The sequence below is a fragment of the Protopterus annectens genome, chromosome 2.part2, assembly GCF_019279795.1.
Source record: "Protopterus annectens isolate FY-2018-M chromosome 2.part2, PAN1.0, whole genome shotgun sequence".
NCBI lineage: Eukaryota > Metazoa > Chordata > Ceratodontiformes > Protopteridae > Protopterus > Protopterus annectens.
In genome coordinates this window covers 323,185,583-323,202,407 of record NC_056730.1, presented here as the reverse complement: position 1 = coordinate 323,202,407, position 16,825 = coordinate 323,185,583, and the positions used below count along the sequence as shown (strand labels likewise).

General features: G+C 39.0%; 1 protein-coding gene across 1 annotated transcript in view; it reads right to left on the bottom strand.

Moving 5' to 3' along the window:
- The window catches only part of PPIP5K2 (diphosphoinositol pentakisphosphate kinase 2), a 3,486,936-nt gene that overhangs the window by 2,889,042 nt on the left and 581,069 nt on the right, over positions 1-16,825 (bottom strand). The window contains 1 exon segment of the mRNA XM_044063880.1: positions 13,531-13,632. Within this exon segment, the coding sequence (XP_043919815.1) occupies positions 13,531-13,632 (102 nt within the window).

Sequence of the window (16,825 nt, the reverse complement as noted above, 5' to 3'; positions counted from 1 at the left end):
GACTGGTTGGATGACTTGTTTTTGACACAGCTTTCTTATCTCTGAAGCCGCCTCTTCCCTTTGACTGGGTGGAACATCGGGAAGGCATTTTGAAGGTTTTGGGCAAGATATTAGAGGGATGTAATAACCTCTGGAAATTATTCTCTGCACCCACCGATCATTTGTAATAGAGTGCTAGGCAGTTTGGTGCAGAGAAAAACGAGCTCCGACTGCTTCCAGAGGAAAGCAATCTGGCAGCGCTTCAGGTGTGCTGATAAGGTTGTCCAGAGAAAGAATCCCTGGAGTCTTGGTTTCAGGACCCCCTCTGCCCCTAAAGGGGCATCTTCCACCACTGGAACCCACTCTGCCTCTGGGGGAATTCTCACCATGTGCGCTGCGGAAAGGGCCTTGAGATTTTTTGTGCCATATCTTTCCACTCCTCTGGCTCCTGGAGAAAGAGCGCTGAGGATTGGAAAAACATAGGCCAATGGCAAACAAGATCTTTCCATCATGTTTGCACCTGGCCAGTGTGTCCTTCACTTTAGAACCGAGCAAAGTGGAAGGTTCGATAGGGGCATTCAAGAGGGAAGACAAAGGAGTCTGCAAGGTCACAAATGCACATCCAGGTGTGACGTCTCATAACTACGCCTGCACCCGCAGCTCTAGCCGCCCCTTCGGTTGGGTGCGACAGCAACCTCGTGGACAAATTGGAGACAGACTCTAGGGTTGCAAGCTGAAGAGCAATTTTGCCACATGCCCAGTCAGAAACTTGACCCACGAAGGCTCCAGAAAGTTCTGAGATGAGATCCCTTCGGAGCCTCGTAAAATATGCCAAGTAATTCAGAGAACTGACTGCAAAGGTCGCTGAAGCAAAGACTCACTTTCCTAATCTGTCCACCGCCTGGGACTAGTTGGGCGGGTGGACAGCAGGACTTTCCTCCAAAAGGTCCTTTATTGTGACCGCCACCACGACCATAGCACCTACTGGCAAGCCACTAGACCAATGGGGCTGTTCCTCTGGTGGGGAAAGAATCTTGTCCGGTCTCCAGGGAATGGCCTCAATGGAATCAGGGTTCTTTCACGCACGGTGCACAATGAGCTGGACTAACACATTGGCAGGTGGGGTCACCCAAGTAGAAGGCCGAGAGCGAAAAGCCTGCAGGAAGACTGACTCCTCTGAGGAAGGATTGGACGGCTTCCAGTCACCCCTCTGCTTCAATATTTCCAGGATGTCTCTAAAGGAGACATCGTCAGGGGGTGACCGTGGGGACCCTTCCCAATCATCGTAATCCATATCCTCAGTGAGGGACTCCTCTGGGGAGTCAAGATATTTCCTCTTACACGCCTTCTTCTGCGGAGGTTCTTCAGTGGGAACGTGTGAAGAAGACTCGGAAGGGAAATTACCCTGGACAGGTGTTTCCTGAGGCTTGTGCTCACAGTGTCCTGGGGAGGTGGCCCGTGGTAGCTGTAGCTCAGAAGGAGCAGAAGGAAGATCCGACATAGGAGGAGCGCTTCCAGAAGCAAGCACCATCTCCATCTCCCGGAAAGCCAGTCCACCCGAAGAGGAATGGGAGCCCGGAACAGAGGAAGACAATCTCGAGACCAGGGTCACACTCTGCTCTGCACGGCCCACTCCCAGGGACAGAGACTCAAGCAAGATTGGGGCGGGTGCCGCCCCCGAATCTGAGGATGGAACCGATAAAAAACTTGGAACCGTACTAGGAGCCGAGGGTTCCACCCACCAACCATGAGACTGAGGAAGGGACGGTTCCATAGGAACCGAAACCCAAAGGGGGGGCCTCAAAGCTTCAGAGAGAGTCACTGTCTGTGCCAAGGAAAGGGATCCCACCAAGGACATCGGATCTATGGGCCTCAGAACCGGAGGAGAATAAGTGTGAGTCATGGGGGGAAAACCCGAAGTGGGATGGGTTTTTGGAAAATTTGTAATCCCTCTGGCTGTCAAGAGCTGATCGATCAGGCGCACCACATCCAATTCAGATAGACTCCTGGTGGACCTTGCAGACACTTCGGAAGAGAAGTCAGGTCGGTCCAAAAAAAGGGCTATAAGCCTGGCCTGAAAACGGGTCCAACAACGGGGAGTACTGGGTCCGTGGTGATGGAAATGTCTGCACCGAAGATTCCAACTTGGAGACAGTTGGTAGGGGCACTAATGGTGCTGAGAAAGAACTCTGTGCCAAAGAAATACCTAGAGTAGAAGTTATAATGGGCTCCGAGGAGAAAGTCGGAACCGACTTCGGTGCGGTGAGGGGCGAGGTCGGTGCCGAGGCTACAGAAGACAATAATGTTGAAGCTGAAGTTGTTATTATAGTCGGTACTGAAGATGTCGGTGCCAAAGGCGGTGTAGATGTAGAAGTCATGGTAATGTCCACAGAGGCCACTGGAGCTGAGCTCGGAACCGAAATATTCGGAGCCGAGATAGTGATCTTATACTCTGTAGAAGATTTGTGGGACTTACCCTTATCACCAGCCTGTGAAGAGGGATCGGAATGAGGATGTTCTTGTCCTTCAATGGAGGGGATGAGACCTCAGACACAGAAAGGGCCTCTGAGAAAGGTGACGGTAGTAGGCCTTTCAAGATAAGCTTGTTTTTCCTTTCATTCAGCATCCGCTGACTGAAGCTTATACAAATCTGGCGAGGAGGTTTCACTAACAAGTGGGAAAACCCCAGACAATAGACACAATCATCATGTAAGTCACTGTTGGGGAGTCTGCCATTGCAGGAAGTGCAATGTTTGAACCCCAAAGTCCCTTTATCAGACAGATACAATACACAACCAAACAAATCCAAAAAAAAAGTACAGAAAAGAGAGAAATACCAACGATGGTATCAAGGATACCACAAGGGTAGGAGAGAGCATTTACCAATGATGGTAAGAGAGATACCAGAGGGCAGAGCTAGATATAGTGAATAAGGTAGAAAAGAGTTAGAACAGAAAAAAATTTAAAAATACAGTAAATTTTTATAAAAATATGACACTTAGCTGGAGAGCTCGGTGAAACACTGCTACATGGCTGCACGGCAAACGAGATCTGAGGTAACTGGGAGAAGGACATTGTGGGTAGCAGCTTAGCTCAAGAGTTTTTGGTGTACATGAGCTTGGTATTAGGCCGACTCGGTTCTGAGGGCTCGGAACCAAACCCATCAATGATGAATGGGAAGAAGATTAACAACATCAGATAAAAGCTTATGAATAAGCCCACATGAATTTCTCTGCATTAAAGAAAATCTAGCTTTAGCATGTGAATTCTGGCTCTAAAGTCACCTTCAATAGAAAAATATAGAAATGTTGGCATCAACTGAGCTCATGTTAACATTTTACAATAATAGATCAGATAAGTTAAGAGTGTGTGTGTGTGTGTGTGTGTGTGTGTGTGTGTGTGTGTGTGTGTGTGTGTGTGTGTGTGCACACAATTCTGAATTGCAGACAAGCTTCTTATAGTCTGTATCTCTAAATGTATTTACAAGCACTCAAATCATATTCAGAAAATTCTGGTTTTACGCTGAAAGCAATATGAAGCACTGTCCTGTTAAGTGACTTGTTCAAAGCCACACTGTAGGCAATTAGAGGTAGAAAGAATCAAACTCTGTACCCTTGACTCCAGAAAGCAGCTCATTAAGAGCTCATAGAATTCTTCCACTGCGCCAGTTAGATAAATTACTAGGAATTTTACAGTCTGTCAATAATGTCAGCTATTAGAGTCTTATAGTTTTTGTTCAGAAAATGCATGTTGAAGCAAACCTGTTCTGTTAACTTTTTATGTGAACTACAGGTGCTACCTCTCATCGCTCTTATTTTGAAAGATATCTCAGATTTTGTCTCACATTTGTGCCCTTTCCCTTACTAACTTTTTTCCTGGTAAATCACTGAGGACTACAGTCAGTCACTAATGCCAGTCATTAGATTTTCAGAGTCCCCGTTGCTCAGAAAATGCATGTGTGCTTACAAAATGTAAGGAAACAGGTACTGCAAGTGAATGTGCGTTCTTTGGCACTTAAAAGTTCTCAGCTCTTAACAGTCTTTTTTCCAGTAGTCAAAAGTACAGGGTTTGAATCAATGTGCCTCCACTTGCCTACTGTGTAATTTGAGGAAGTCACAACCAGATAGTGCTGCTGGGTCACGCCTGAAAAGGAACAATTTGCTCAGTGAATCTTCATAGTTACACAGATAAAATAAAATAAAAAAAAATTTTAAATCTGTTCCACAGTTATTTTTGGCTTTGTCCGTTCCTTGGAAAATGTGTGGCATTCTGGCAAATTGTTGTGAATTGTAGTCCCTAAATGATAGGCATGTGAGTTTCAGACTTTATGTCCTTCAGAAAATGGTAACACAAAGCTTGTTATTCAGATTTTTTTAGTATAACATTTATTTATTTATTTTTTAGTATAACAGAAATATTTAAAACCTGGTCCTGATTTTTTTGTCTGTGATTCTTGAAATAAGTTCAGCAGGCAGGAGGTTTTGCAATGGGTAGCAGTGGATGGTTCTGACACCAGTGTGCAGAGATACATTTCTGGGCCAGTATTTATGAATTTATTCATTTGCTTGATGTTAAGCAGATATCTAAGGTATACAGTCACACAAAGTGGCTGTAACTGACAGTTGTATGTGTTTGTGTGTGAGTGCAGAAGGCATAGTTGTCAAAAGTACCTGATTTTTTTCCTCATATTTGTGGTCTCTTCTGTGTAAAACTTAGGGTTTCCTGACAAAGTGTTGTGGACTGATGTCATCAAATAAACACAGACAAATGAGTTTCAAATTTCATACCCTTCAGAAAATGCTTGCCAATGCAACACCTGTAAAACTGCTAGTTTTACAGGTGTACAAGGCAGATATTTAAAATATATTCCTGATTTGGGCCTCTCATTTTCGGTCTTTCTCTGACATTTTTGGGTTTTGTCCTGAGATAAAAGGTAAAGAACTGTGAAGGACTGCCTGTAAAAGCATCTTCAGAATTGAAGCAGTAAATGTATTGCTGTGTCAATTTTTACTACTTTTGACAATCATAGCTGGTGGCCACAAGCAGTTGTTCGTCCGAAAATGGGGAGGCAGCATAGCTCTCAAATGTACCTCATTAGAGCAACATTCATTTTGTGAGTTTGAATGTTAAAACTCGCATCTTTCATGGTGTTCCATTTTGAAAGACTCTGTTAAAAAGCAGAAGAGTAAAGTCTGGGCAAACAGCCATGGTACACAGTACTTAATCCTATTAGTTCATCCAAATAACTAAGTATGTAAAAGCAGTTATCTTCATTTAACATGTTGTGAAATTCATAGCTGGAGATGCTTGTAAATACTCCATGTCTTGTTAGAGGTACTGTTGTGTTTCATATTTTGGAGACAAAAGACAGAAACCTACAGGATGCACTGGGTGGAGGAAAGCAAATGACAGGCTGGGGCTGATCACATTAGAGAATCCATTGTTATAGTTTGCTCAAAGATCTGATTGAACGAAGTGTCTTACAGCTCTTAGCTGAAGTCTTTCAATATTTTGGAAAAAAAACAGACAGATCTGTGGGCAGTGATAAAGCACACTGTCTAGAACACAAATACATCTTACATTATTACATTGTACTGTTTTTCATTTTCTTCTCAATGAGACATCAGAGCTATAAAGAAGTTGAGCATCATTTTTGGTGGCAGGTGATATATAATAGCAAACAGCATTTACAGTATCACTTCTACATTATTAATGATATGGTTTATTAAGAGGCACAGTATCAGTCAAATGCAATATTGCCATCATATTTATGTGATTCCTATACATCAGAGGTAGTATACTGTCTCGAAAAGGTCACATTCCACTTGGTCACAGTGTATGCGTTTGGAACTCAAGTATCTTATCAGAAGTCCCCAGGATTTTTATTTGACCTGCTTTCAGAGAATTTTTCGGATTTGTTTATTTTTATTTTACACTCGCTAAACAGCAAAAAGTGCTGCTTAGTGAGTATAAAATAATGGCTTGATCAATCTCACTGTTCATTTTCTCTTGTTTTATTTTAGCATGTATTAAAATGTTTGTTTTCAAATTTTATGGTTGCTACTCTCTGCAGCATTGCAACTGTCAGAAACTAATCAAAATCAGAAGAGACTGTGTGTGTGTGTGTGTGTGTGTGTGTGTGTGTGTGTGTGTGTGTGTGTAAGGGAGAGATTGATCCCTGGCAGCAGCAGCATCAGTTAAGAGGTCTGTGTACTATACCTCTCAAGTTCAACCTTTATACACAAGAAATCTGGACACGAATAATGGGGGACAAACGACTAAAAATAAGGGCAGATTTTAAATATTTCTCTTATACACTTAGAAAGTTGGGTTCCATTAGCATGTATTATCTGAATGATATGAAGTCTAAAACTCAAATGCCTGTCATTATTTAATGACTTTAACCCTCAGTCATTTGCCAGAAAACTACACATTTTATGAGGATGGGACCAAACATATGAGCCAAAAATCTGGACAGTTGAAAGGTATGCTCTGTTGACTCATCTCAAGATATTTGGACAAACCTAAATAAACAGGGGACAAAGGCTCAAAACAGGAACATATTTCACTTGATTATTAGGATTTTTGTTAGCATGAATTTTCTGAAACAGAGGTGTGTGTAAGACAGTGAGTGAGAGCAACAGTAAAGAGGTTTGCATATCTCAGCTGAAGAAATCTGGATAAACCCCAAAATAAAGAGGGAACAAAGATCCAAAAATAAGAACAGATTTTAATTACTGCTCTTATAAAATTACAAACTTGCTTAAATAAAAAGAATTAAGTTAGTATGAATTTTCTGAAGAAAATAATAGTCTGAAACTCAAATCTATGCCATTATTTAGTAACTTCAATCTCCAAAGACTGGCAACAAACCAAAGCGTTTCATGAGTAAGGGACCAAAAAATTAAGTAAATGCCTGGATATTTTTTAAGTGTTCATCCAACACCATTAAAATATACTACAGCAAGTTTGAAACATTTGGCAGAGACACTACTTTACATCAAAAATATATAACAAATAAGCAAGTACAACACAAGAATTCTACAGACAGCTCATTCGCTAAGCACAATAATGCCCTCCAGGGTGTGTGTTCATGTGTAATTAATGCCCTTCCAGGGGTGTAGAGGCCCTCCACCTTTGACATCAGGCCTCATAACACCGCTGGGTGGGCGTTAATTCCACATTAACACACACTATGTTGGACAACATTGCTTGCTCACTATGCATGAGTGACAGCCTGTCTGTGGTAAATTGTCTTACATGAAACCAGTCCGTGGAACAAAAAAGGTTGGAGACCACTGGATTAATATAAGTACTTCTCTTTTCCTTTTTTCCTTTACCCATGATATTCTGCAGAATATCTAACCTGAGATCCTCTTTTTCAAATTCACATGTTCATTTCTTTCCAAATCTGTCTCCTGTAGCATTGCTATTTGCACTTTGCATTTCTTAATATACTTAAGTATTCTTTCTTTTTTGTCTATACCTGAGACCATTCACATTCCAAGATAATATGGAAATTGTTGCCATTATGGAAAGAAGTCATTCTTCACTGCTTATAGATGGTGGCATTTTCTAAATGTCTATTTCCAGCTTTTACATTATAAGCACCCATTAATGTCTTCCATGCTAATCCATTACACATTTTTTGTTATCAACATTGGAACCTATGTCTCATTTTACAAGAGTTTTTGTTATAACTCACAAACAACATGCAAATCACTCCTAGAACATTCAGAGAACCTGTTAACTTAATACTAACACACAACCGTGTACAACTTCAAATAATGAAGTTTAAGCCTACTAATAGCAACATTTTTGCCAGACAGACAGCTGACAAGCTGCAATTAACCTGAAACTGAGGTTATCCATATTAAGACACTTTATTGCCTGTGCTTCAACTTTCACCAATTAAGGTCCGCTTTTTTTTGTCTTTTTTTGTTTTTAATCTTTATCCCCCACCCCAATGTGAAAACCACTTGCATATGTTCAGAAATCCTTAACATTTAGCTTTGAAGAAACCAGTGTTCTGTCTTTTATTGCCCTATTATCAGCTTACCTCCATAGAAAAGTAAATCAGAAAAGAAACATGTACTCTTGTGTTCAAGTCTGAAAGACAAGCTAAAACATTTCCTGCTAAAAAAAAAGGTTTCATTTTAGTCGGTGTTCTCATATCTACTTAAAATTTATTAGATTAAGCCAAGGGTCTTAATCCAGACATTCACCTATGCACAAGTAAGAGAAAAATATCAGTGCTATATATGTTATGATCTATTTACTTTTACACCTCATCGCCCACCTCAACAACCCAAGATTACACTCATTAACGTAAACATGCTTTTTATCAAGCTATTAATCTCTTTTTTGCACTCTGCCTACATTTCTTAATAGCAAAAAGAAAAAACGAAAGCGAAGAGGAAGAAGAAACAAAGGCATCCGTTTACTTCATCACATACAAGAACAATTAAAAATACATCACTATACAATATGCAATTTACATTGTGAAAACTTTCACAGAAATGCTGTTAAGAGAAAAAATTGTTTTACTTACACAGTTACTTTTTTCCTTCTTTCTCACTCAGCGTCCTTCCAAACATTAATGACATGAAGAAAAGCAAATGCCGTTCAGTTCCTCACAAGTTTAACAAAGTAAACAAAGTACACTCTTTCCACTTATTCTTATACAGCCATATTTCACAGATGTGACTGATGTTTTGCAGTCTCACATTTATTCACTAATTTCCATGTTGTTGGTCTTCCTGTTCATCTCTATCTCCCAACTCCAGATTCTGGTTCAATTCCACAGTACTCCTGATTCTTCTTGTCAACCTACAGTGGATATAAAAAGTTTACACACCCCCTGATAATACACCAAGTTTTTGTGATATAGAAAAATGAGACCACAATAAATTATTTCAAAACCTTTCCCACCTTTAATGTGACCTATAACCTGTACAATTCAATTGAAAAAGAAACAAATCTGTTAGGGGAAAAAATATAAAAAAATAAAAAACAAACAATAAGTTGGTTGCATACGTGTGCACACCCTTAAACTAATACTTTGCTGAAGCACCTTTTGATTTAATTATAGCATTCAGTTTTCTTGGGTAACACACCTGCCATCAATTAGGGAGACTCTGATTAACCCCAAATAAAGTTCAGCTGTCCAAGTAGAATTTTCCTGACATTTACTCAGTTGCCTGCTACAGCAAAAGCCATGGTTTGCAGAGAGGCTGCCAAGAGACCTACAGCAACACTGAAGGAGCTGCAGGAATAACTGACAAGTACTGGTTGTGTACTATATGTGACAACAATCTCCCGTATTCTCCATATGTCCGGGTTATGAGGTAGGGTTGCAAGACGGAAGACTTTTCTTACACAGAAAAACATCCAGGCCCAGCTAAGAGTTGCAAAACAATACATCAAGTCTCCCAAAAGCATGTGGGAAAATGTGTTATGGTCTGATGAGACCGAGGTTGAACTTTTTGGCCACAATTCCAAAAGGTATGTTTGGCGCAAAAACACTTTGCATCACCAAAGGAACACCATCACCATGGTGAAGCATGGTGGTGGCAGTATCATGCTTTGGGTTGCTTTTCTTCAGCTGGAACTGGGGCTTTAGTCAAGGTGTAGGGAATTATGAACAGTTCCAAATACCAGTCACTTCTAGCCCAAAACTTTCAGGCATCTGCTAGAAAGCTGAACATGAAGAGGAATTTCACCTTTCAACATGACAATGACCCCAAGCATACATCCAAATCAACAAAAGAACTGCTTCACCAGAAGAAAATGAAAGTTTTGGAAGGGCCCAGCCAGAACCCAGACCTAAATCCAATAGAAAATCTGTGGGGGTGACCTGAGGAGGACTGTTCACAAGAGATGCCCTCGCAATCTGACATATATGGAGTGCTTTGGCAAAAAAAGAGTAGGGAAATTTTGCCAAGTCAAGATATGCCATGCTGATAGACTCCTACCCAAGAAGTCTGAATACTGTAATTAAATCAAAAGGTGCTTCAACAAAGAATTAGTTTACAGGTGTGCACACTTATGCAACCAGCTTATCGTACATTTTTTATTTATTATATTTTCCCCTAAAATATTTTTTCAATTGAATTGTACAGGTTATAGGTCACATTAAAGGTGTGAAAAGTTTTGAAATTATTTATTGTGGTCTCATTTTTTTATATCACAAAAAACTGGCATTTTAACAGGGGTATGTAAACTTTTTATATCCACTGTATGTGCTTTTCTCTTTCTCTTAAGCATTTTCCTTTGGAAGAGAGGAAAAGGTTTAAATGGCAAAGTCTTTCCTTGTGCTTTATTACCAGGAGTCCCCTTCTGCTTGACAGCTCATTTTTTGTTGGGCAAACTTTTGCATTTCCTACTTAGCCTAATCTGCATCAAAATTATTTTGATTCTCCAGGAAACTAAAGTCTGAAGACAACTGGATACAGTAGCTTGAATATCCCACCTACCTCTCAACATTCTCTGATTACTGGAATAAATTTCTCTTCTCCCTGATGTACAGTGAATAATTATTTTCCTCAAACACTGTATTCTCTCCAACTTTTAATACCTTTTCCTTTTTCCATAACTTTGTCAGAACCAACTCTTTCTGCTGGTAGGTTTGCATCTTTACTAATAAAGGTCATGGCTGCTTTCTTATAGCCATATTTGGAGCATACACACAGTTTGCAGTTTCATTTAACAGTTCCTGTTGTGAAATACCAGTCCAGTTGCTTATTTGTGTCTTCATAAAATTAATACGGTCTGTTCCATCTAGTTTCTCTAGTATAACAGAAAATCTCAGATTTTCCTACATGCTCTGTCCTCCAATTCTACCACCTTGTGAGACACTTCTTGAGCAGTCTCATATTCAGCTAGCCTTTCCTTCATTTAGACCTCTGATTTTTGCTGTGTTATCAGTTCATCTGAATATCTGTTTAAAACCTCTTCCTTTTTTCATCCTTTTATTTGAGTTAATATACTCCTTCAGCATTTCATTGATTTTAATCAGCACTGAGCACATTTGACTTATTTTTTTTCCTCTAGATTACTGGAAGCCAAGTCTTGCACCAATACTGGAGCTTAAACTGCTTTTTGCTGAACAGCTGCAGGATTCTTCCCAGTCAGTGTTTTCTTGTCACATTTTCTATTTGATTTTCTTTCAGGGTCTCTTCATTTTTTCTTTGCAGGTATCCAAGCATTGTACTTCCTAGCCACTAATTGAATTTTTCTCAAGCTGACAATATCACTGGCTGTTTCTCAGTTTCTTCTTTCACACAGGGAGAGCTGAAGTTAAGCTGCCAATCAGTGTACAGTCATCTTGGAAGTCCACATATTTTAAAGTGCTGTATTTTTTAGTCAGTTGGTGAAAGACTAGTTGTGTTCTATCAATTGCCATTTGATAAGCTGAATTTTTAATGGATGGCCATACAATTATTTCTATACCCAAGTCCCATCCCACCAGTCCAATATAACATTATATTAACTTTAACTTGCTTCTGTTCTCCCTGCCTTATCTTGCTACAATGTAAAGCCTGTATATTAGTAAGAAAACAGATTTGCTTGCTTTAACATCTTTTACCTATGCAGCAGTCACTGATAAACCTCCCTCCTTTTCACATTTAAAATACCCAACTGCACACTATACAAAACTGCTTTAAAATGCCATGCAAATTATATATACATATCAATAAGAAAAACTTCTACTCAAAGTTACTTCTTTCCCTTCAGTGTCCTTCTAAATATTAACAACAAAGTGGGGCATATACTCTACAGCATGATTTACAGTTCAGCAACCGGTTATCATAGTCAAAATTCCAGTCTCTCAACCACTTTTTCTTGCAATGCTGCATTTCACATGTCTACTCCTAAACAGAATGGTACTGATGCTTACAATCATACATTTAGCCACCAATTTCAGTGTTGTTCAGAGATGCAGAATACCAGTGCATCAGTCTCTGATTCAAGTCCAAAGTACTCATGATTGTTCTAGACAGCTCCTGTACTTTTTTTGTCTCTCAATCAGTTTTTGTCTGGCAAAATCTATGAACTTTATTTCCAGAAGAATGAAAAGCAGAGTCATTATCTGTCTGCTGGCTCACTCTTTGTTAGATGAACATTTTAGCTCCTCATTAACATGTTCTGCATCAAAAAATGTAATTTACCTTCCAGGAAAAAAAAATGTGAAGACTGCTGAATACAGCATCTTGAATCTCACTCCTGCCTCAATATTCCTCAATTGCTAGGATAAACGTTTTTCTCTTCTGCCATGTGTACAATGAATAATCTTTCTCCACAACCTCTATGCTCTTCCAAACATTTAATACTGTCCACAGTTTTATCAGAGCAGGTTTTGTGCTGGTATGACTGCTTCTTTACTATTATAGGTTTTGGATACATTCTCATGGCTATATTTGGAACTCACATACCATGTGCCCTTGCAATTAACAAATCCTGCTGTGCAACATCAGTTTAGTTGTTTATATGTACTTTTACAAAACGAATGTACTCTACTCCTTTCAATTTCTCAGGTAGAACGGAAAGTCTGATTTTTGCTACTTGCTCCGTTTTCTAACTGTATTTTTTGAAACGGTTCTTTAGAAGCCTCATGCTCAGCCAGACTTTTCTTTACTGCAATATCTGATTTTACTGAAACATCTAATTTCTGTAGTTTTATCAGTTCATCTGAACTACAGTTAAACCTTTTTCAAATGTTTCATCCTTTTGCTATCTGACTTGATATATTCATTCAGTGTTTCAGTTACTTTAAACACCTCTGAGTAAACCTGATGTATTTTCGCATCCAAAGTACTGGAAACTATTTCCTGCACCAAAGCTTTTGCTAAACAGTTACACGATTCTTTCTAGCCAGAAATGTATTCTTTCCTTTTATGGCTGACTTTCTTTCAGGTTTTCAAAATGTATTATTTGCTGGTATCTAGGCAGTGCATTTACTAGCTGGTAATTACATTTTACCCAAACCAGCAGTTTAACTAGCCCTTTTTTCACAGTTTTTCACATTGGCATAGCTCAAATCGACCTGTTGATCAGTGTGCACAGTAGTCTTGAAAGACCCAAGTAACTAGCAGGTTTACTGTCATTTTAGAAAATGATCACTACACTATAATGTGGTACCAACCCTGTTAGGGTCTTCCAAAGTAATTTTAGATTGTCTGAAATAAAGGAATATTTTTAGTATGTAACCAAAGTTACGCTGAATCAACTTTCACATTTTCGTCCATGATCCAGATCACATTACCTTCAATTAAAAATGCAATACTTGAAAAATGATGGAAAAAAAAACACAGCACCAGTAATGATAGTTTATCACCTTCTCTGTTAAAAAAAAGTCCCATAAATTAACCAAACAGTTTTTCTGCTTCCAGTAAAATTGTTAAGGCTCAAAGTACAAACACAGTTCAGGGAATCCACTTAAATATTAAGCATTTATCCCCTTACACATGGTGTGTCAATCTGTTAAATTTCTTATAGCAATGTCAAGCCATGTGATGAGTATAAAAATAAGGAACTTTGTGCTCTGCTTACCTTTACATCAGTTCCATCAGTGGGCATGAATTCCTCATAAATGTAAGAACCAGTTTTTCTAACATTGCTTTCAGGAGAATACACACTGCTTCTGCTACCAATCTGGAAAACAAAATATATTATCTTCATTGTATTCAGCTACGGTCAAACCGATTAAAGTACACTTTATTCAGGCCTGCTTTATGAATGAAAATTAAACTAATCTTTCAGAAAATATTAAAAAGGCAAAATAGTAAAGACTGTAGTTCTACTTTTCTTATTTGTATAGCTACTTCCAATTCTAGTTCCACTTTGCCTCATAAATGCCAATAATCAGTATTACATTAAAAAAAAGAAAAGTACAGTTGTGCAAGTAGCACTCACCATGCCAGTAGATGTGCAAATTCCTCACTTGCAAATTGAGGTTATATTCTGTCCAGGATACAACTGGCCAGACTTCAAAAATCTCTGGTTGCCACACCTACACTACTGACTGCTGACTGGTTAGCCACTTGGAGGGAAATCAGCAATCAGAGTGCAGATAACTTCAGGACTTCCTTACCCAAACAAAATGAGAGATCTTGCTCATCCTGAAACTCTAAAAAGGTATAAACATTTAGCTTTTTATCTCCAAAAAAACATAAAAGTGAATCAAGCAATGAGGCGGGTATAAATTTTTTTTTATTAAAATTTCCACATACTTTTCACAGTTGAGATACTGCTTCATAAGATGTTCAAATGTTTTAACTCATACATATGCTTTAAATAATAAACAGCATTAGACCAATAATCATTCAGAAAAATTCCCTCCAAATATATTATTCTCTCCATTGGCATTTAAAGTAATAGCACAAGGTATTCTGTGTGTGTGTGTGTGTGTGTGTGCGCGCGTGTGTGTGAATTTTATATATGTGTGTGTGTGTGTGTGTGTGTGTGTGTGTGTGTGTGTGTGTGTGTGTGTGTGTGTATATATATATATATATATATATATATATATATATATATATATATATATATATATAGATAGATAGTGTTAAGTCATATAATCTTACTTATATAAAAGTCTATCTTTCAAGAGAGGTTTAAGCAGTACCTTATTACTGAGGCCAAAACAAGCATTAGCCCGCAGTCTGACTTTCCATTTTGTTTCAGCTACCTCAGTTTTATTCTCTATATCCCCCCTCTATAAACAGCTGTTACTCTCTCCATAACTAAAAACGTGAAAGTATGTGTATGCCCAGAGATGTGTATATGCTTGGCTAATGCATTATTAAGATGTCCTTTCTTTATATCATATATATATATATATATATATATATATATATATATATATATATATATATATATATATATATGCTCTCTTATTCTATCTCTGAAATGTCTGTTGGTCTTGCCTACATAAAACATTCTGCAAGAGCAAATCGCTAAATAAACCACATCAGATGTGTCACAACTAGCTGCTGTATTAAATTTAAAAACTTTATTAAAACCTGGGTGTATAAACTCCCCAGTGGAATCAATATATCTGCAAACGCTGCATTTCCTGCAAGGAACTATAACCCCCCTGTTGATCTGTGTTCAAATCTTTAGGATAGCAAAGCATAAGTTTTGGATTTCTCTTATTCTTAAAAGAGAATTTAGGTTGGTCTCTTACAATATCCTTAATGGCCAAATCACTAGATAGTATAGGCCAGTTTTCTTCACAACATCTGTTATAATGTTAGTGTTGTTCCCAAAAAACATAGTAGGCATGCGTACCGTATCACAAATGGAGCTTAACAGACATGTTTGTAGGTGGCACCTCTTGGGTGAACCAAGGTATCTGAAAGCAAAATGGATAATCAGACTGCAGACCTTTAAGGGAAATTTGAAACGTATGCTTTGCTATCCTAAAGATTTTAACACAGATCAACAGAAGGGGGGGGGGGGGGTTACAGTTCCTTGCAGGAAATGTAGCTTTTGCAGATATATTGATTCCACTGTGGAGTTTACACACCCAGGTTTTAATAAAGTTTTTAAATGTAATACAGCAGTTAGTTGTGACACATCTGATGTGGCTTATTTAGCAGTTTGCTCTTGCAGAATGTTTTATGTAGGCAAGACCAACAGACATTTCAGAGATAGAATAAGGGAGCACATACATGAAATAAAGAAAGGACATCTTAATAATGCATTAGGCAAGCATATACACATCTCTGGGCATACACATACATTCACGTTTTTAGCTATGGAAAGAGTAACAGCTGGTTATAGAGGGGGGGGATATAGAGAATATAAAGTACAGTTTTGTACCTACCATAAATGTAGATGTCCGAACTGGATAGCATCTGCAGTCATAACAACTGGGTTGTCCTGTCGTCAGGCAGCCCTTCAGTCGGCCGGATTCCAAAGTCCGGGTCCGGCTTCGGCTGATGTCGCACTTCACCCGACGTCATCTCTGTTGGTCCTCGGGTATAAAGGCATCAGCCGACGCCATTTTCCTCAGTGTTTCTTGCCCCAGATGCCAGTAGCCCTCCTGGAGGTTAAAATTTGGATAGATGCCAATGTTTCCAAAAGATAGAGGTAAACACAAAAATAAGCATGTATGTACATATATACAAACAAATACACCATAAAAGACTCCCCCCCACCAGCTAGCTATTAGGAGGGTAAAATACCCTAGGAGTACCACAGAGGGGAAGGAGGGAGGGTAATCCTGACTGCAGATGCTATCCAGTTCGGACATCTACATTTATGGTAGGTACAAAACTGTACTATGTCCTTCATGGATGCATCTGCAGTCATAACAACTGGGTAGAATACCATAGCCAACTAGGGGAGGAGGATAAAACTAGATTATGGTGTGTTTAGGATCCCTTGCAGTACAGCAGTGGCAAACCCTGCTCGGGATCTGGAATATAGAGGTAAGTTATAATGCTTGGCAAATGTATGCACGGAGGTCCAAGTAGCCGCCTCAATAATGTCTTTGGTTGCCACTCCTCGTAAGAAGGCTGTGGTAGTGGCTGTTGCCCTTGTAGAATGAGGTCTTATGTTCTGTGGAATTGGTTTTCCATGGAAGGAGTAACAGAATCGTATGCAATTTCCTATCCATTTGGAGATTGTCTGTTTGGAAATAGCTTTTCCTTCCCTTCCTGTTGCATAGGCTACAAAAGTTGGTCAGTCTTTCTGCTATTTTTTGTTCTGTCCAAGTAGTAGCGTAGCTGTCTATGTACATCCAAGGTATGCAGTATTCTTTCCCCTCTGTTTTGTGGGTTGGGAAAGAAGGTAGGTAGGTGGATTGCCTGGTTTAAAGACACTCTGGATACCACATTAGGCA